The 22,318-nt window shown below is 39.2% G+C and overlaps 1 protein-coding gene across 3 annotated transcripts in view; it reads left to right on the top strand.

The window, feature by feature from the left end:
- Positions 1–19,141, top strand: part of UAP1 (UDP-N-acetylglucosamine pyrophosphorylase 1) — a 29,718-nt gene extending 10,577 nt beyond the window's left edge. For 2 of the 3 annotated variants that reach the window (XM_058174280.1, XM_058174281.1), the window contains exons 5-11: positions 2,301–2,473; positions 4,735–4,928; positions 5,862–6,005; positions 7,220–7,408; positions 9,818–9,865; positions 17,411–17,477; positions 18,577–19,141. In XM_058174280.1, the coding sequence (XP_058030263.1) occupies positions 2,301–2,473; positions 4,735–4,928; positions 5,862–6,005; positions 7,220–7,408; positions 9,818–9,865; positions 17,411–17,477; positions 18,577–18,669 (908 nt within the window). In that variant the 3' untranslated portion in view covers positions 18,670–19,141. The remainder of the gene's footprint in view (positions 1–2,300; positions 2,474–4,734; positions 4,929–5,861; positions 6,006–7,219; positions 7,409–9,817; positions 9,866–17,410; positions 17,478–18,576) is intronic. The other variant, XM_058174282.1, reaches the window with a different exon arrangement.
- Positions 19,142–22,318: the final 3,177 nt, after the last annotated feature.

Here is a 22,318-nt window from a genome sequence, read left to right on the forward strand (position 1 = left end):
TGCTCTTCAAGGGCAGCCCCATATAGAGCGTGTTGCAATAGTCAAGACGAGAAGTGACTAAGGCACTGTGAGTAGGGATTGCTAGTCCAGGAAAGGGCGTAACTGGTGCACAACTCACAGTTGCATGAAGGCTCTCCTGGCCACGATTGTCACCTCTTCGAGCAGGAGTCATGAGTCCAGGAGAACTCCCAGATACGCATAGGGTCTGTTTGGGGTAGTGCCACCGCATCCAAGACCAAAGATGGCAATTCTCCCTGAGCCAATGAACCCCAAACCCGGAACCACTCTTGCCAGGGTTTAGTTTCAATCCGTTGCACCCCATCCACCCCCTAACAGCCTCCAGGCACTGCGAGAGGGAGGACACGGCATTACTTAAGTCACCACTGGCTGAGACATATAGCTGAGTACCATCAGCATATTGGTGATATCTCAGTCCATGGTGACGGATGATCTCACCCAGCGGCTTCATATAAATGTTGAACAGGAGCGGAGAGCCCTGCGGTACTTAAAGTTAACCAGATTACTCTGAAAAGGTTGATTATCTTTGCATATTGGAATTAGCAGGAATCTCTACAATAAAATTAGCAGGACACAAAGTTATTTGAGTAATAAATATCATTCCACAGTCAATTGGAATTACGATGAATTTTCATTGGTTTGATATTTGTAATTGAAAGAAAACCTTAATCTAAAGTTTGAAAATGTATTTTTTCCTTTATATATAAAATGCTTAAGTAATTCCTAAAGTTTGTAAAATATTATTGAAAGAGCATTTGAAACTATGGTAAGAGAAAGTTAAAGAAAAAGATGTGTTAGCTTAAAAATCTAGAGCTTTAAAAAGGATTTATACAACAAGAAGAAAAATATTCTATGAGAATAACTTGGAGGGAGTCATCTAAATTTAATGAGTTAATTGGAGTTAGTTGGAATTTTATTGGTCTGAAAGAACTTTAAAGTATGTATGCTAAGAGGAAGTTAAAAAAAGATGTATTAAAATGTTTTAATTTTAGAAATGTTTTTAAAGAAAAGCTTAGTGTTTTAAAATGGATGAATTATTTTCCCCTTTAAGGTTAAAGAATCTGAAATAATACAGTGAATTTTGTTAATATAAATGGTTGTAGTTTATAAAGATTATTATGTGCAAATAGAAATACATAAATAAAATACATAAATAAATACATAAATAAATAAAATACATAAATAAATTGCTTTTGCTGATTTGTTGTTATAGAAATGGCTGAAAGGTAAAGGTTCCCCCGCACACGCATGCTAGTCGTTTCCGGCTCTAGGGGCGGTGCTTATCTCTGTTTTTAAGCCAAGGAGACAGTGCTGTCCAAAGATGTCTCCATGGTCATGTGGCCGGCATGATTAAATGCTGAAGGCGCATGGAGTGCTGTTACTGTCCCACCAAAGTGGTCCCTATTTTTCTACTTGCATTTTTTACATGCTTTCGAACTTCTAGGTTGGCAGAAGCTGGGACAAGTAACAGGAGCTCACTCTGTTATGTGGCACTAGGGATTCAAACCACTGAATTGCTGATTTTTTGTTCGACAAGCTCAGCATCTTAGCCACTGAGCCACTGCGTCCCCATATAGAAATGGCTAGTTATATAATAATGTGTAAAAATAAAAAGTTGAGATTGTAATGTTATCTTGAACTGTGGTAAAAAGAGTCGGAAGTCAACACCTTTTTCTTTCTTCCCTGTACTGCATATTTTCTTTCCTCCTTTCTTTTTTCTTCCCTTAATTTCCTATTTTTATTTTTATTTGCATTTTATACATTGATATAACAAGTTACATATATAAGGAAAAAATTCATAAGCTCTACAAAGCAGTATTAAAATTTTTCCATAAAAACAATAGGAAATAATATTGATTTGAAAACTTTATTCAACAGTAAGCAAGTGCAGGTAGTTCTCATCAAACAATTACATTTTGTTCCAGAGAAATAGTCACTAAGCAAGCCATGTGACAGAGAGATGCTATGAAGATCACTGGATGCTGCCATCTCCTTCAGATAAATTTCCCATGCAACAAAGCCAGCATTTGGTGTGCAGATTGATCAGAAAATGACTTTTTCACTATTATTTACCATGTTTATTATGATCATATTTGCAAATGGTCATTATCTGAAGCAGTTACTAAATGAGGGCTACCTGTAGAACCAGGAACAAAATGTTCCCCATTCTGTATTGCAAACCTTTACATCTGTGTATCGAACGTACCTTGAAAAAAGTCAGAAATGCTAAAAACAAACCAACCAAGAAACAATAAAGTAGCATTTTCTTTTTTTCCCTAAAGATGGCAATGGGGGTCTGTACCGAGCTTTAGGAACTCATCATATTATAGAGGACATGGAACAACGAGGAATTGGCAGCATACATGTCTATTGTGTGGATAACATTTTGGTAAAAGTTGCTGACCCTCGGTTCATTGGTTTTTGTGTACAGAAAGGAGCAGACTGTGGAGCAAAGGTAACAAGTGACTGAAGAGAATGAGTTGTCCCTTTCCTTCCTTAATCATTATAATTTAAAAAATTGGAAAAATAAATAACCAAGGTCTTTATTGCTACTGTGCTGATTATTCCAAACATATTTCTTGACTGCTGATTCCTTTATTTCTGATAGTTACCCCTAAAAGGCAAAAGATAATTACCACTTCAATATTTCCATTGTCAGTTCTAATGTTGGTTGAATATTATCGTTAGTTTGGGCTTTGTATTTAATCTTAATTCCATTTTTTTCATTGTGCTCCTTCACTTTCATTAATAGAAGCTATATTTTTGTCTATCAGGGAAGTGTCAACAACATGTCACAGGCTACTGATGTTTCTTCATCCAATTTTAAAAGCTCATTTTTATTTTCCCAATCCAACCTCTCAATATATATTCAGCATATAAATTAAATAAATAAAGGTAGAGTATACAGCATTGTCTCACTCCTTTGCTGACCTGGAAGCACTCTGTCACATGTTCCATCCAGATTGTGATTGTAGGTTTCACATAGGAATTATGAGATATTCTGGGATTCCCATTTTGATAAGAACATTCTGCAGCTTGACATGATTGACACAATCATAAGCTTTTTTGTAATCCGTGAAGCACATATTTATTTATTTTTGGTATTATTTGGCTTTTTAAATTATTCAGCATGCATCAGCCATAATATTTTGTATTCCTTGGCTTTCTCTAAAGCTCAGCTTGAGCATCTGGCATTTCCTTTCCATATAGGGAATTTTGGATGATCCAAAATTAATCCAAAAACTATTTTGGATGATCCAAGGCATTATTTTGCTGGTATGTGAAATTAAGGATATTTTATAGTAGTTTACCTACATTGTTAAATTGGCTTTCTTTGGTAAATTGACCTCTTCCAAATTGCTTGCCATTATCATTCTCCAGATTTTCTGGCATCGTTTTGGTTAGAAGTTTTACTGATTGTTATTCTGTTCTTTGCTATATTTCTGTGGATATTTCATCCATTCCTGTAGCTCTCTGACTTGGTTATTGTCAAGTTCTAATCGCAGAGGTTCTTGTTAAAGGGGAATATATTCTAAAGTATTCCAACGAATTATCTTGGACGTTGACATCTCTCTTTTCATCTTCCTTTGATCTTTCTTAAATCAGTTACCTTCTATCTATTACCTTCCCCTAGTACATTGATTCAGGGTCAGAATTTCCTTCTGATTTCAGAATTCTGTAGAATAGAAATTATAGTGAATTCATAACCTTTTTAAAAAGAATTTATCCAGAGTTGTTTACTTTTTATTCTGAGATAAGAGTAGGAATGGATGTGTTTTAATTATGTCTTGTTTGGTTGATTTGATTCACTAGTAATTCACAAGCTATTTAGTAATACAATAGCTGCTCTTTTTGTAAATTAGTTTCTTGGTTAGACTGGGAAGCCATATCCATAATAGCAATAAGAAATGCACATGGATGCAATGACCAAGTTTGGCAGAAGGATTTCTTTATGATTACTTTGCTATGACACCCTCATGTGGTAAGAGAGAAATTGTCTCAAAGATAAAGCAATTAGAGCTGGCAACATTTGTAATATTACAGAGATTGTTTTGGTTGATGCAGCTTGCCAGTTTGGAAATTTTGGTTTATCTGATAGAAGAGTTCTTTCTGACAGAAGAACCATCATATTCTTCATCTGCCAGTTGGTATGCATGCTCCTGTTGCTAAAACAAAATGTCATAAAACTCAGTTTGAGCTCTGCTAAATAGAGAGCTTGAGGTGCTAATATGAGTATTGGATTTCAAGAGCTTCTTGGTGAATTTTACCTTACACATCTTAAAGCAGAGATTTCAATACAACCTATATTAATCTGACAATCAAAATATGACTTTTGTGGAATTAGCCAAAACTACTAAACTGTTTTGGAACTCTCTGTTTTGCTTTAAAACATACCTTTGCCATTAGTACATATAGTATTTGAAGGTATTGAAAACTCTGTCATTTTCAAAATCTGTTGTATTTCAAGCATTTTAACAATGTGGTAAAATACTTAAAAATTATTTTGTTTTGCAAATGCTCGTTGAATTACTATAGATCATTTGCATAGTTTGAGCCCATCATTGAAAGTTTTCTTCGTTATACCAATATATATTAAACTGAGGGTAACAGTTACAGTATTGCATTTGAAGAAGGAATTACATTCCATCAAATGTATATCACAGTTATTTATGTCAATTCAAGTTATTACAATTCTGTTTCCTACCCCACTACAAGGTTGTCGAAAAAACTAATCCGACAGAACCAGTTGGAGTGGTGTGCCAAGTAGATGGTGTTTACAAAGTGGTGGAATACAGTGAGATTTCTCTGGCCACAGCCCAGAAAAGAAGTTCTGATGGCCGATTACTTTTTAATGCTGGCAACATTGCCAATCACTACTTTACAATGGAGTTTCTAAAAGATATTGTCAAGTAAGGACTTTCTTTAATCATGCTGATCTATGAAATGCTGTTCTAGGGTCATTTCTGCTCTTCATCCTAAAATATGTTCTTTTTTTTAATTATGTTTGCTATGACATAGCCTATAATACTCAGGATGGTTCAAACCAAGAAATAAAAACTACTTCACATACCATAAAACTATCATATAGGCAAAATTCACAAATTGCACAAGGCAAAGAATGCTGTTGGTAGAAAACTTTTTAAAAGCTTTTAGGACATATAGAACGTGATTTTATTTTCCTTTCCTTACCCATTTTTTTTCTAAGGTGCAAAGTGGTAGTCTCTTTTTGTTGAGGATTTCTTCTTGTCTCCTGATCATGGTGCTTTTTTCTTAGTCCTTTCTGAGATGCACTTATCAGGATGTTACTGTATTTATTCACTTTTATTTTCAAGGTTTTAACCAAGATGCTTTTATATTCAGTTTAATTTTCGGGTTTGTTTGTTTGTGTTACTAATGATTCCTAGTTTGGCACTTGATTCATCTATATGTTTAGCATCACAAGACATTGCTATTGATGTCCTGACAGGAAAAAGATAAGTGTTTGAGGTGGCACAGTCTCTGGTATGTAGAATCAGAATTGTTCAGAGCTCAAGGTCAAAATCCATACAATAACTTAGATTCTTTCAGAAAACGTGTCAAGAGATTTTAGTGCATTGATGCACTAAACTACACAGCTGTAAACAAGGTAAGGGACAGGAAGAGATTACAAGCAGTGGTGAGCCTAATTGACAATAATTAACAGTAGTGCTACTTTCTTACAGGAGTAAAAAGATGGCTCAGGTATCTAATTTTGGAATAGCTATTATTTGCCTGCCGGAATGATGGGATTTAAAAAATGAAGATAGACGAATTGATAGACCATGGTGCTTCTTACTCTACTGACTCCTATCTTGATGTTTCAGTGATTATGAACCTCAGCTGCAACATCACATAGCTCAGAAAAAAGTCCCATATGTAGATGTGACCACAGGAAAAGTTCTGAAGCCGGACAAACCAAATGGAATTAAAATGGAAAAATTTGTATTTGATATCTTCCAGTTTGCTAAGTAAGTCCCAAGTGACTGACTGACTTATTTTGTCTGCATCTTAATATAAGTCTTGGCTTTATTTTTCTTTTGAAAGTTTTCTCCCAACCCCACTCCTGATTGTATGAGATTATCATTTTGAATGCATTATGAGAAGCTGGCAGATAGAAGAGTAAGATGTGCACTTGAACATGGATCAAAAAGGGATATGCTACATGTAATATTCAAATTGGATTGTGTAGCATTTGTAAGACATGTATGGTGTTAAAGAAGAATGAGGAACAGTCATTTGTCCTAAAGTTATCTTGGGAACCAGTCAAAAGCAACAGGAGGAACAGATGTGGTTTAAAGAGGAGAAAGCAGATACTTAGTGGCCATCTTGTTTAGACTGAAGCTCAAGGCAAACTTTTTCAAAGAGTCTGTAATGCCACTTTATCTTTGTGCTTATCTAAAGGAAGGACTACAGCTAGCTCCAGCAATTGCTATAAAGTTGGTATGCATTTTAGTTTTGAAAGCTTTGAAAAAATGTTTTGGGTGAACATACAAATAATTGTAGAAATGTTTTCTTCCCCTCTGTTGACTTTTCCTTGGCATATGAGTTTATTGGTAATGTCCATCTATAGGACTGTAGTTGATAGTACCGTGTTTCCCTGAAAATAAGACCATGTGTTATATATTTTTTGCAACCAAAAAAGTCACCAGTTCTTATTTTTGGGGGGTGGGGGTTGTTGTCCACTGACTCACCTCAGTTGCACGTGTGGCCCAGGACCTCCTTTTTGCTGTCAGAGGCCTTCAGGAACTTTTTCTGCTTCTGGCAAGGCCAGCAAGGCTGTCCTGAAGGCCTCTACAGCCTGATAACAGAGCTTCAGATTGATCCAGAGCTCTGTTATCGGCTGCAGAGGCCTTCAGGAACCTTTGCCAGCTGCAGAAGAAATGGTCGGCAAGGCAGGTTTTGGGGTGTGCAAGGCCTGGTTGCAACTGTCTGAAGGTAAATAGTAGGGCAGCTCCATCCCGCCATCCCCACCCTAGCTTAATTTTTACCCGTGTACCCTGGAGTGGATGGGATATTAATTTGGGCTTATTTTGGGGGTAGGGTTTATATTGGGCACACGTGTAAAAAGCAAGCTAGAACTTACTTTCGGGGTAGGTCATATTTTCAGGAAAACATAGTAGTAGAAGCAGAAAGTGATTAAAATCTTTACACTTGACCAATCTCAGCTTTATTTTGAATCCAGGAACTTTGTGGTTTATGAAGTGATGCGAGAAGATGAATTCTCCCCTTTGAAAAATGCCGATAGCCAAAATGGCAAAGACAATCCCACCACTGCAAGACACTCCTTGATGTCACTGCATCACTGTTGGGTTCTCAATGCTGGTGGACACTTTGTGGATGAAAATGGAACACGCCTGCCAGCTATTCCACGGTTAGAAAATTTGACCTTCCCCTAATTTTTACCTTCCATCTCTAATAAGAGCACTTTGTTTAGTCTGCATGTAATTCCAGTTCAACTGAGAGAACATACACAGTTGTGTTACCAATTTTTCAGAATGCTGGTTGGGGAAGTTGAAGATCAACACCTTAAAATCTCTTAATTTGAAAAACGCTGGTCTGGTCTGTATGCTCCGTGTCTGAGAGCGGAGTTTGAACATGTACTCTTGGAGAGAGAAAGATTTTTGGAAGAACAAAATCACAATAAAAAAGCTTTGTGTATGAAAGAGCAATGAAGAATCAAAATCGCATGTCCCTATAGGTGAACTACAGGAAGTTTAGGTTTCAATTTAAGGTTTTTCTTCCTGAGCTGAGCTAGATGGGCCACTAAATTGGTATAAAGTAACCTCATTTGTTCGTACCTGAATGCTCCCAAACATTTGACTTTGGAATCTTGCCACCTCAGTTATTTTTGTGGGAGAGATGGCAATAGTTCGTTTGTTTTGATGGAGGAGGAACAGTGAAGAAGAAAATGTCAGATGATGTGGTATAGTATTAAAAGACTCATCACCTTTATTATATAGCAAGAAAGTTTGAATGTTTGTGATACAAATTTTCATCTGGCTCTAAAAAATGTCCAAAGAAACATATTGGAGTTGAGTATCAAGGTCAAAAAAGATCATGACTGAAGAAAGATCTCTGAAATTCAAGGAAAGGCAGTGTTTTGCTCTTCAAATATTGCTGAAATAACAATTTGCAACTTTCCTCATTATTGCTAGGCTGGGTACAACTTTGGGAGTGACATTTTAACAACATCTAGAGAACCACATGTTGCTCAATACCTGCTGATACCAGATTGATATCAGAGATCCAGTTTCGTCTAGTGGTTCAGGCATCAAGGCTAGAAATCAGGAGACTGAGCTCTACTCCCACCTTAGGCTGTGTGACCTTGGGCTAGTCACTTTCTCAGCCCAATTCACCTCACAGGGTGGTGGTTGTGGGAAAAATAGGAGGAGGAAGGAGTATTGTGTGTGTGTTCGCCTCTTTAACTTATACATAAAAAATAATAACTGGGTTATAAATAAAAATAAAATCATTAAAAATAGAGTTCTGAATAAAAAAGCTGCCATTCAATTTGGTATTCCTCACCTTAAAACTACAGAATTCTGAGGTCAGAATTTTAGTCACTAAGCGATGTCATTGTTAACCATCATGTGAGTGGACCCAATTTTATGATCATTTTTATCATAGTTGAGCAAATCACTGCATTTGTAAAGTAAATCATGCAGTCATTAAGCAAATCTGGCTTCCGCTATTGATGTTTGTAGAAAACGGGCTGGGTGGTCACAAATCACAATCATGTGACTGTAGAATGCTGCAGCCATGGTAAATGTGAGCTGGTTGCCAAGTACCCAAATTATGATCACATGACCATGGAAGTGAAACAATAATTATAACTTTGAGGACAGATCATAAGTCACTTTTCAGTGCCGTGATAACTTCAGATCGTTGTTAAACAAATGGTAATAAGTTGAGGACTACCTGTGTGCTTTCAACCTCCTTCTAAATAAATGGGTAGAATCTGCCCACTCCATTGTTCCCACATCATAGAACTGTGATGGTGAACCTATGGGATGCGTGGCACAGGTGGCATGTGGAGCCATATTGGTGGGCACGCGAACTCAGCTCCAACATGCAAGTGCTCGTCAGCTGATTTTCAGGCCTTCTGGGCCCACCGGAAGTAGGTAAACAGGCTGTTTCCTGCCTCCGGAGGGCCTGGGTGGGTAGGGAAGGGCTGTTTTTCGCTCTCCCCAGGCTCCAGAGTCTTTCTAGGAGCCTGGGAGAGCAAACGCATTCTATCCCCGAGAGCCCTCCGGAGGCTGGAAATGGCCCATTTGCCAACATTTCCGACCTCCAGAGGGCCTCTGGGGGGTGGGGAAGGCCGTTTTTGCCCTCCCCAGGCTCCTAGAGAGGCTCTGGAACCTGGGAGAGCAGAAAACGAGCCTTCCAGTCCCACTTTAGGATCGGAAGGCCCCACTGGAAGTTGGTAAATGGGCCATTTCCAGCCTCCGGGGGGGTGGGAGGCTGTTTTCACCCTCCCCAGGCTTTAAGAGAGGCTCTGGAGCCTGGGGAGAGCAAAAACAGGCCTATCGGGCCCACCGGGACAAAATTAGGGGAACCCAGGCAGGGGATCGTGCTCGCATGCTCAGGGGGCAGGGCACCTATAATTATGGATGTGGGCATGCACGCGCGTGACACCCCCCACCCCATGCTCCCCTGGCTTTTGGCATGCGATGGCAAAAAGGTTAGCCATCACTGTCATAGAAAGACGCTTTTTTAGATTTGGCACACTACTCAATTTTGTGTCCCTGCTCATTAATCCTTTTTTTTCCCCATATGACAGCAACACAAATGGAAGGTCAGATGTGATCCAAGCTGATGCCAAACCCAAGTAAATATACTGTCTCGGGCTGCTGGGAATGCATGGTGATGGGTCTGCTTGGGTACTGGCTAACTCACCTCTCCATAGCATGTAGGGTCTTGGTACTCTATCTTTTTATTTGGTATTAAATACAACAAACAATTCTTATTTACTTATTTCTTGGGACCTATGAAATAGTGGCCAGTGGCTATATTGGATTCACTTCTTGGAAGATCTTAGCCTGCATGTGTAGAGCTTTTTTCACACCTATGAAATCTGTGGCTTTTTAAATTTAAATAACAAGCTTTGCTGGCAGATTGCTTTGAAAACATAACACTGTTGTTGGAATGGGAGAGAGAAGAGATGCTAAAGCATAATGCTGACATAATTGATGCACCTGCAGTGTTCTTTTTTTAAAATCTGGGGCTTGCAGGGAAGTCTGTGCAAATGTATGACTTTGGATGTTATTTTTACTGCATAAATCCTACTCAATTCTGTTTTTCACCTTGGGAGCAGGGGGAAAAGAGAATATAAGGATCTTCAGACTAGATTATGAAGAAAAAGAGATCATAGGAAAAGGAGCATTAGTCAGTGAAGAAGGCAGTAAAGGGAGCGATCCAAAGGTGATTGAGGACAGAATAGAGGGACTTCTTATTTATAGGTATTAGGTTATTTAATAATTCCTTGAGATTATTTTGTATTTATAGTTGTTCTGACATATAACCTCAATGACATTGTTTTGTCTTATCCAAAAGCCAGCCTTGCTGGAAGAGGTAATAGGTACAAGAATTCTAGTCAACAAATATATCGTTTCCATATCTTTAGAAGCAGCTCATTTTGGCTTGGTTATTCATTGAGAGTGTTAATTGGCACTGCTCAGGACAAAAAAAAAAAAAGCGGGGTAGCTAGTGTTCTTTCATCCCACCCAAGCTCCCTGGTAAATAAGTGAATTTCACTATCTGTGATTGTTGGAGAGCTAATCAGGCCCATTATTTATCACTTTATAAAGATGTGTATAATCACCAGAATGTACAAATATCATGTTTTCCTGAAAAAAAAAGATCTATCCTGAAAGTAAGCCCTAAGTCCGTGATGGCAAACCTATTGTGGGCCATATCAGTGGGCATACAAGCTCAGTTCCGGCATACATGCGCTCGCCAGCCGATTTTCAGGCCTTCGGAAGTATGTAAACAGGCTGTTTCCTGCCTCCGGAGGGCCTGGGGGGATGGGGAAGGGCCGTTTTTCGCTCTCCCCAGGCTCCAGAGTCTTTCTAGGAGCCTGGGGAGGGTGAAAATGGCATTCTCCACACACTCCCGAGGCCCTCAGGAGGTCAGAAACAGCCCATTTGCTGATGTTTCCAGGCTCCAGAGGGCCTCTGGCGGTGGGGGGGGGAAGAGAAGGCCATTTTTGCCCTCTCCAGTCTCCTAGAGAGCTCTGAAGGCTGGGGAGAGAAAAAAACAGGCCTTTCAGTCCCACTGGAAGTCGGCAAACGGGCCATTTCTGGCCTCCGGGGGGATGGGGAAGGCTGTTTTCACCTTCCCCAGGCTCCTAGAGGCTCTGAAGCCTGGGGAGAGCAAAAAATGAGCCTACTGGGCCCACTGTGCCATTATGTGCCAAAAGCGAGGGGAGCACGAGGGGTCGTGCATGCATGCGCGGGGGGCGGGGGGCCTAGAATTATGGGTGTGGGCATGCGCGCCCATGACACCCCCCCCCCCGCCCCCCCCGCTTTTGGCACACAATGGCAAAAAGGTTAGCCATCACTGTCCTAAGTTGCAGCCAGGCCTCGCATACCCCGACACCTGCCTTGCTGGCCTTTTCTTCTGAGGTTGGCAAGGCTTTCCAAAAGACCTCTGTATTGATTGGAGCTCTGTTATTGGTTGCAGAGGCCTTCAGAAAAACCTTGCTTTCTTTTCTCCAGACAGACATCTTTAATGATGTTATCTTTTCAGAAGAGAAAGAATGTTGAGGAAAAAATTCCCATCTTTCCAATAAAACTTGGGAATGAGATTTCCTTCTTAGCAGCCTGAACATTCCAGGATTTCAAATTGAACGATCAGACAGGGTTCCAGAAACATCTGGTAAAAAGAAAGGAGGAGGCTTATGCCTATATATTAATTCAACCTGGTGTCAAGATTTTAACATAATTTACAAATTCTGTGACAACAATTTAGAGACTCTAATTATCAATTGCAAACCTTACTATTCGCCTCGTGAATTTTCCTCATTTCTTCTAATTGCTGTTTATGTCCCACCACAAGCCTGTGTAAACGAGGCATTACGAACTCTAGCTGACCAAATCATGGAGGCTGAAGCCAAACACCCTGATTCACTGGCCATTGTTTTGGGAGATCTAAACAAGGCAAACTTAAGGAAAGAACTACCAAAATACTTTCAGCATGTCAATTGTCCCACCAGAGGCAAGAATACTCTAGACCACTGCTACACAACACTAAAAGATGCCTATCGGTCTTTACCACGTGCAGCTGTAGGACACTCTGATCATTGCATGATTCACCTTGTACCTGCTTACAGGCAAAGACTTAAAGCCATAAAACCAATAATTAAATCAGTGAAAACCTGGACGGAGGAATCAGAATTAAAGCTACAGGCATGTTTTGACTGCACTGATTGGAATATTTTAAAGATACCTCTGCAGACCTGGATGAACTCACAGATACTGTAACATCATATGTCAGCTTCTGTGAAGACCTATGTGTACCTACAAGGAACTTGCGAATACACAGTAATAACAAACCTTGGTTTACACCTAAACTTAAGCAGCTACGACATTCCAAAGAGGAAGCCTACAGAAAAGGTGATAAAATGCTGTACAATCAGGCCAGAAATGCACTAACAAGGGAGATAAGAGCAGCAAAAGAAGCTACTCTGAAAAGCTAAAGAATCAATTTTCAGCAAATGAACCAGCAAACATGTGGAAAACTCTTAAAATATCACCGCTATGGCAAACCTCCTTCCCAGGCTGAAGGTAATCAACAACTGGCAGATGACCTGAATGAGTTTTACTGCAGGTTTGAAAGGAAACTACAGCCACCTATCTCCACAACCCCATCTCAGACACACCAACAACAGCCAAGCCTCCTACAACTGACCCCATTTCATTGGGTTCACAACCCCTAGTGATCACAGAAAAGGAAGTGCAGGACCTATTTCACAGACAAAAGCCAGGAAAAGCTCCAGGCCCAGACAAGATAACTCCTTCTTGCTTAAAAGTCTGTGCTGACCAATTGGCCCCATCTTCACCCATATTTTCAATAAATCACTAGAGATGTGCTATGTTCCTTCTTGCTTCAAAGCTCTACCATCATCCCAGTGCCAAGAAGCCCACCATCAAGGAACTGAATGACTACAGACCAGTTGCTCTAACATCTGTAGTCATGAAAACCTTTGAAAGGCTAGTGCTTTCCTACCTGAAAACCATCACGAATCCGCTTTTAGACCCCTTGCAATTTGCATACCGAGCAAATAGAACAACAGATGATGCTGTTAATATGGCTCTGCACTACATCCTACAACATCTTGAGTCTCCAAAGACCTATGCAAGGGTCCTTTTGTAGACTTTAGTTCAGCATTCAATACCATCATTCCAGACATTCTTCTAACTAAGCTAAACCAGCTACAGGTACGGAACAGACTTGTAAGTGGATCACAAGCTTCCTAACAAACAGGAAGCAGCAGGTGAAGCTAAGCAAGATCACATCAAATACCTGTACAATTAGCACAGGGGCCCCCAAGGCTGTGTGCTCTCCCACTTCTCTTCTCTCTGTATACCAATGACTGCATCTCCAATGATCCATTTGTTAAGCTACTGAAGTTCGCAGATGACACAACAGTGATTGGTCTCATTCGAGACAATGACGAATCCGCATATAGACGAGAGGTCGAGCGACTAGCCTTGTGGTGCAACCAAAACAATCTGGAACTGAACACACTCAAAACCGTAGAAATGGTGGTAGACTTTAGGAAAACCCTTCCATACTTCCACCTCTCACAATACTTGACAACACAGTATCAACAGTAGAAACCTTCAAATTTCTGGGTTCTATCATATCGCAAGATCTCAAATGGACAGCTAACATCAAAACATCATTAAAAAGGACAACAAAGAATGTTCTTTCTCGCCAACTCAGTAAGCTCAAACTGCCCAAGGAGCTGCTGATCCAATTCTACAGAGGAATTATTGAGTCTGTCATTTGCACCTCTATAACTGTCTGGTTCGGTTCTGCAACCCAACAAGAAAAACACAGACTTCAGAGGATAATTAGAACTGCAGAAAAATAATTGCTACCAACTTGCCTTCCATTGAGGACCTGTATACTGCACGAATCAAGAAGAGAGCCGTGAAAATATTTGCAGATCCCTCGCATCCTGGACATAAACTGTTTCAACTCCTACCCTCAAAACGACGCTATAGAGCACTGCACACCAGAACAACTAGACACAAGAACAGTTTTTTCCCGAAGGCCATCACTCTGCTAAACAAATAATTCCCTCAACACTGTCAGACTATTTACTGAATCTGCACTACTATTAATCGTTTCATAGTTCCCATCACCAATCTCTTTCCACTTATGACTGTATGACTATAACTTGTTGCTGGCAATCCTTATGATTTATATTGATATATTGATCATCAATTGTGTTGTAAATGTTGTACCTTGATGAACGTATCTTTTCTTTTATGTACACTGAGAGCATATGCACCAAGACAAATTCCTTGTGTGTCCAATCACACTTGGCCAATAAAATTCTATTCTATTCTATTATTCATGCTGTGACCTAGAAAAAAGAGAATATGTTAATATGTAATATTCTCCAAAGCTAAACAGAAATCATATGAGCCACCTCCTTCCACTTTCAATCCTTTGCAAAGGGAACATTTGAATACTGGGAAAGTTCTATCTTTTAGGTACAGGTAGTCCTTGACTTATGAGTATAATTGAACCTGAAATTACAGTCAGTGGTCCCTGTGGTCATAAGTGAAGGCATCATACGACCAGATCGTGATTTTTAAAATATTTTTTGCAGCAATTGTTAAGCAAATGCTGCAGCTGCGAAGTGAATGGCATGGTTGTTGAGGAATCAGTTTTCCCCAATGGGTGTTTTTTGATGGAAACTGAAAGTAACTCTGGAAACCAGCAAAAAATATTGTAGATCATTGTCATGTGACCATGGGACATTGCAAATAGCCATAAAGGTGAGCTAATCACCAAATGCTTAAAATGCAGAATACATGACTGTGGGTGTGTCGTAGCTGTCATAATTTCAAAAGCAGGTCATGAGTGGCTTTTGGGGGGGACTGTCTAACTTCGAAAAGTTGTAAAGTGATCAGTCATATGTTGAGGACTTTTCCTTTTACTCCAGTTTGGAGGATGTAAAAAAAATAAATCTGTCTCCTGTTATTTTCCCATCAGTGTAAGTGAAAAAAGATACTTTTCACTCTTGTGTTTCCTAGAAAACTCAACCAAGAGGTGAGATACACACATTGTGTTGCAGTTTGGAAAATAGTAGTTTCTCCCGTTCTCTTTTTTTCCAAGTTGCAATATTAATTTTTGTCCTATATAAGCTTTGGGAGACAGGAATTCTTCCTCATATGCTTGGAGATTTAGGACAGAGAAGAAATGACTGCTGAAAACCTTTCATGTTTCTTAACATATGCACAAAGGAAAACATTGAAATTGTGCTGTACTTCTGGTAATTTTGAGGTCATGTCCATGTGGTTTTCTTTCAGCAACAGAGGACTGATCTGCAGTCTCCTAAATCCAAAACTCTGGGTTTTATTTTTTTTAATACTTTCTTGTCTAATCTACAGATTGTCTAATCTGCTTTTTATCACTATGTCATCACTATGTCTGTTCTGCTTAAGCTGTTAAGATCAATCCAAGCCATCTAGGTATTTCCACTAACTCACTGAACATCTGCATACCTCAGCAAATAAGTGAAAGTTTTTCTCTATCATCAAGCTGTTTGTCCTGAAAACAAACTGAAGAGGCAGAGATGAGATTAGATTTTGAAGAAATGTTCCCAGTTGGGCAGTACAGTTTTCTTATATAGACACATAGTATGCCTGGATAGGCAATACCAGGGGCACGGGTTTCAAAACCTGTTGCTACCTGTTTGCTCATGGACACACGCGCATGCGCAGAAGCGTGCGGGCAGATGGGCAGAGCGTCCCACTACCACTGCTACCAGTTTTCCCAATCTGGGGCGAACCAGTAGCAACACACCACTGGCAATAACATATTCTTTTGGGAGTACTGAGTAAACTTCAACCCAGTGATAGATTTCTGCTAGCATTTTCTGATTTCAGTGAAGTGGTTATAACTTTTTTCTGTACTGACATTTATTTTTTATTAAATTTATATACCACCCATCTCGCTGTTCTCTGCAACTCTGGATAGAGCATCCACCTTTCAATCAACTGTCTTGTTAGGAATTTATCAGTTGACTCTTAAACATGTACCGAGCATGATGGGCAAGCATCTTTAGGCAAGAACAGAAATAGTGAGAAATAGTGGGTGAAAAAAATTAAAAGCACATGATAAGAGGAAAAAAAGAAATAAAACTAGATTACACTGACACTTTAAGTTTGTATCTCTGCAAACCTTCTTTGCTTCCCCCATATCTGTACTGATTTATAAACTGCTTTTTGCAGTTAAAACTCATGCTGTGCTTCTCACCCCTTCTCACACATTTATTGACCCACACAACACTTACTGTGCATCTCTGCAACCCTCTCTGACCCATATAGCATCTCTCATGTACCTTGCGCATCCTTTTCAGCTCTCATGGCACCTCTTACGCATGCTTGTGAGCCTCTGCCCACCCTCCCCAACCTACATGGTGCCTTTTCTGCACCATCATGTACCGTTTTGCACCTTTCGTCGCCCACATGGTGTCTCTTGTGCATCCCCCCCAACTTACATTGTTCCTTCCTCACACCCCTACCCACCCCTCACTTTCTCCACCTAACAGCAGCTATTTACCTGCCTGCCAGCCTGGAACTTCCAACTTCCTGCTAGCTTCCTCATTGACTTTTCTTATGGGAAACTGGCAAGAAATAATGTTGTAGTGCTGAAATGGCCACAACTCTGCCAAATTTCAATCCCACAAGAGTAATGGGTCCTGAATTTTGGATGCAATCTATAAGTTAGCTAATTTGAGGTAACTCATTTCAAAAATTGTTGCCCTTATGATGTACCACTTAGCACAATTGAAGATTATAAGCAGACACAAGAGTTTTAAAAGTGTATAGATACGGTACGATACTAAAAATTGAGGGTTTCCTGGGTTTCAATGTTTATCTGGGAAAAAATGATATTTCTTGAAATATTGCCTCTCTATCTAGTGCCCCCCATCTCTCCCTCTTCTCTCCTCTCCCCCTCTGTTAATGCTGTTAATACTATTTAGATTTCTGCAGCACTAAAACAAGTTTCATGATGAGCAGAAAAAGACATTCATGCCTCAACAAGAGTTTGCCATGTGCACAAGTATTATAGGAGTATTGGTGTATTTCTCATCGTGAACTAACACCTTTTCTTTATAATTGTTCCTTAGTTTGAAAGATGCAAATGACTCGCCAATTCAGTGTGAGATTTCTCCTCTTGTCTCCTATGGGGGTGAAGTAAGTTGCTGTGGTATCCTGAATTCTTTTTCTCCTCCCCCTGCCTTCTCCTAAACAGCCTGTCCTAAAGTAAAAATTCTGCTTTATGGATGGTAAGATAGATAAGCCCTGGTGGTGCAGTGGTTAGAATACAGTATTGCAGGCTAACTGCCGACTGCCAGCAGTTTGATCCTGAGTGACTGAGGGTTGATTTGGCTTTCCATCCTTCCGAGCTTGATAAAATGGACCCAGATTGTTGGGGGCAATATGCTGATTCTGTAAACCACACAGAAAATGCTGTAGAGCACTGTGGCGCAGTATATAAGTCTAAGTGCTATGAATATGAATATAGTTATAGGACAAAGTTGAAAGAAGCAACCTCTGTGAAAGGAGTGTGATGTAATAATGTGAAAGTTGATGTTCCTGAGGCTCATGGCAAAAGTCCCTGGCATGTAATCCTTGTTTCCCATACTTGCATTGAATTGTGACTAGACAGGGATGTTTAGTTGCTGAACACTTGTATTACAAATTTCAGTGGTCCGTATAGACTCATTGGTGTTAATATAATTATAGCACACAATACATTTATGGATTACTACTTCATTCCTATTTGATATTGGGATTTGTATTATATTTATATTATTGTAAATTAGACTGCCAAACTTGCTAGCCTACTCCAATAGCTAAAAATGCATCTTTAAAACATCACTCTTACGAAACTGCCTCATAGAAAATTGGGTAAGCAGCTAATTACAATACTATTGGAAACCATCATAAGGGGTTTTTCATCAAAACTGTTCTCATATACTATAATTATGAAACAATAATTGGACTTGTGAGCTTGAAGGTTTAACATGAATATATCAAGTGCTCCTAACACTTGACTTTCATCTCCCATAATAATCCTTAATGGAGGATGATAATACCTTAAAGCATATACCTAAAAAATAGGATTTAGAAAGCTATATTTAAGGCCAGCCAGTACAAACTGAACAGGAATTTGAAACTGATTCTCTCAAATGGAAAGTCCAAATTGTATATTAGATTACATTTGATGGTTAAATTTGCTGTACTTACTAAATTTATCCTGACTAATTTCTGAGTGTTTCCTTTTTCCTAGGGATTGGTGGAGCTGGTCAAAGACAAAGAATTCCATGCTCCTTTGATTATAGACCAAAGTGGGATCCACGAGCTAGTGAAGAATGGTGTCTGAAATGTCCAGGAGAGATCATCTTTCTAGTCCGGGATTTTATGATTCTTTCTTGTCAGACTGAGTATTTAAACAAAAGTTTCACTATCACCTTGAAGAATCTTCACTCAAATTGAGTTTCCTTAAAAATCAGTAGTAGGCTACAAATAAGAAAGAATGCAAACATGACTTCATCTTGGAATCTTGGAGATAACTATTTATATAATTCTTTAATGTTTTAAATGGTTACTGTTTCAGATTGCAGCACCTATTTCGTTACATGCTCTAGTGTTTGAAGACAAGTCCTTTATTACACTTGTAAATGGTCTTAAGTGGTACGAAGGTTGGGACACTTACATGAATTCTTATTTTTATCTTTGGTTTTTGCATTTGGTACCCATGCTTTACGAATAATTATATCTTGCTGGAATTGCACAACTGAAACACTAAAAAAGTAATACAATTGAATTAAAATGAATTAAAATGTTTTCCCTAACATGTTTCTTGAAATTTCTTTAATACTTGACCTATATTTATGTTACGGCAGAGGCTATGAGATACTAAGATAACAAAAGACTGAGATGTTTTTCTGTATTTCTGTGAAAAGTGCTCACTGCAGTCAATATAAGGAATGCATTCTCCTCCCAAGATTTGTATATAGAGCAAGGATACAACAGGCTCTCAAACGTCGTCTTGAAACTGTGTTTAAGGAATTGTTGCAGGAAATAATCATTATTTCTTAAATTTCTTCTCAAGCTGAGTTAGAATGCAAAGGTAACGAGGGGGCGAAAGCCTAGTCTATATTCTGCCCACTCCCTCCAAAAAGATTTCTTTTTGGAAAATTTTCTTTCATCAGATGCTTGGGAATATTATTTTGGTATTTTAACCAAAATATAGAGAGCTATTTGTGGGATGTTAATTTCCAGAGATTGCTCTAACAGACATAAAAATACAGAAGAGAGATAAGGCTGGCATTTATGCAAATGATGATGATTCAGTTCTGTTAAGTTAAAACCCTATTCATTTTTACAGTTTGATTTTGAGCTGCATTTAAAGGAAGTTTAATTACAAAGCTTTAAAAATTATGTTAGTCTCAGACCTTACACAGTTTCTGATCTTTTTTGATACTCTATAAAAGATGGATAGGTGGGTTGGATGGTCAGTTAGTTAATTTGGACACTCGACTGTATCAATCCGTGAAGATTGATACAGTCGGTTACATGATGATAGGCCTAAAATGAACTTCCTTGGTCCTCCTAACTTTCTGCCTGCCACTAGTGATAAAATCTCATGTCCAAAATGTTTTGCTTGATGGTAGATAAATTCACAGAACCAGGTTCTCTGCACTTTTATTAACAATTCAATTATATGAATATTGATCTACAATTCAGTGATATGAATATTGCTCAGCTATATCACGAAGAATGCTTTCAAAGATATGATTATGGAATTCAAGTGGCAGGCAAAACATTTTGATGGGCAAAAACCAAACAAGAACCATCTCATCTACCCAGACATGTAATTAAAATATGAAATTGCAGTGTTCAGAATTGCTCATTCAGTTCGAAAGAACTTGGTCAATCCTGCATGGGATATGTTTGCCAAATGAAACATATCTGAGTGAAAACTTATCTGCTTTAATGTTAGAGTAAAGAATTAAGGATATTTAAAGTTGCATTTCCTGTGAAATGGGAAAACTGTTTAAATAAATATGGAAGAATGAGTAATTTAGAGGTGGAATGGAAACTATTCTCAATTGCTTTTTATAGATATAGTAGAAATGTTAGCCAGATTTGATCTGTGGATGTATGGACATGGATTTGTGGTGAGCAGGATTTTTAAAAATCCATTGGTTTGTTTGGAATCACACGCTAAAATGTTACATTCAGAGATAAGAAACAAGCTAGGCTGAAATTAGCAAATGAGAATGAAAGTAAATGTAGCTTACTCAACCCCAGATGGATTCTTGGACTGCAGTAGACAGTTTCTACTGCAGTCCAACTGCAGTACTGTCTACAGTTTGAGTCTCAAAAACGTCCTGCTTGGCCTGCAAAAGTGAGTATGTATCCACCTTCCTCCCAATCAGCTGATTAGATTGCAAGGCACAATTTTTGTTGGCAGATCATAAGAAGCCAGTTGTTCCCAGTATGTAAGACATTTGTGTGTTCTCATTGCCATTTGCAAGAAATGCAAAGCAGACCTGTTGCAGTTTTCTTCTTTATTTCTAGCAAAGCAGCAGCCCTGGAAGAGTCTGCTGTATTTGAGAGAGCATATTACAATGCACAATATACTATTTGTCTTATTCAAGCCCAAATAAGGACTTGGGTGACATCTGAGACACATATTTTTGCTTTGAAGAGAGCAACAGTGAAGATTTCCTTTTATTAGAACCCATAAGTATGGTGGTGGACATTTTTAAAAATAAATGATAGGTGAAAATCCACTCTAAAGTAAAAAAAATCCTTTGTAGCACATCTGTTCCACAGATGTACAAATAAAAGAACATAGATTACTTCACGGAACTAGCAACACGGGAAAAGAATATCTGAGGAGTTTTGAAATGACTAACCAGAAGTTGTCAGAGTAGCAATAAGGCCTCTTGGAAGGTCAGTCAAATGAAGTAGACCCCAATTTTCTGGCAAGTCACACAATTTCTACAGAGCAGCAAACCTGTAGTAGCAGGAGGACAAATTGAGGGATTTCCCTAAAAATACAAAGAAAAGAACCATTTCAGAAAGGAAGATGCAAGTATTGTAAGTATATATGAAACATTTGATAGTAGACCTTTAATCTTATTTTGGTTATAAGGTTAACTCCTTAAAAGTATCTTGAGCACAATGGAAATGGTCTAAAGGGCATCTTGAGAAGAGCTGCTTCAGATGGGCTATGGAGATCATTCTGTTCCGATATCCTTAATTTTGCTCTGTAAGTATACTGCTACTGTTTTGGGGATAGCTCTTGTTCTTCTAACCAGCTTTCTTTTTCAATTTACTGTAGATGTCTCAGAGTGTTCATACTACACCACTAAGTCCCATATGCAATTATGCTATGTCCAATTAGCAGTGTTACATACATCCCACAATGAGGACGCATCTGTCAGATCTGCTCCAACTAGCTCTCTAGGAAAAGAAGACCCTTGACTCCATTTTGTTGACATGATAGGTTCTTAATTAGTAAGAATTGCTGGCTGCAGTAAAAGCAGTCTAGAACTAAAATTCCCATGCAAAAGGTTACAAATTTTTCCCCTTCATCCTGGCCCTCCCCCCTTGACCAATTTGCTTTCAAGCAATGGTGAACTTCATAGGTGTTTTGAGGTTTTTTTCCTTATGCACATGTCCATGATGGGTGCCTGATAATCTCTCGGAGCAGGCCTAGGCGGAGATGTCCCGATCGCTGAGGCGGCCACCGTTGATTTAGCCGCCCCGGCTTGCCTGGCCGGGTGGGCGAATTGCTCAGCAACTGCGTGAGGGTCTTTTCGCCCTCGTGGAGTTCGCGGTTGCTGAATGCCGGGCCAGAATTTAGTCGGGGGAACGGGAGGCGGAATGGCGGCGGCTGGATGGGGCGGGGCAATTGGAGCTCCGGTCTATCTTTCCGGCTTCCTTTCCGGCCTCTCCCAGGCAGCGTCCTTCTCTCCTGGCCTATTTTCGGTGATCCCCCGGCCTCTTTTTCGAAC

Source organism: Ahaetulla prasina, chromosome 3, assembly GCF_028640845.1.
Source record: "Ahaetulla prasina isolate Xishuangbanna chromosome 3, ASM2864084v1, whole genome shotgun sequence".
Lineage (NCBI taxonomy): Eukaryota > Metazoa > Chordata > Lepidosauria > Squamata > Colubridae > Ahaetulla > Ahaetulla prasina.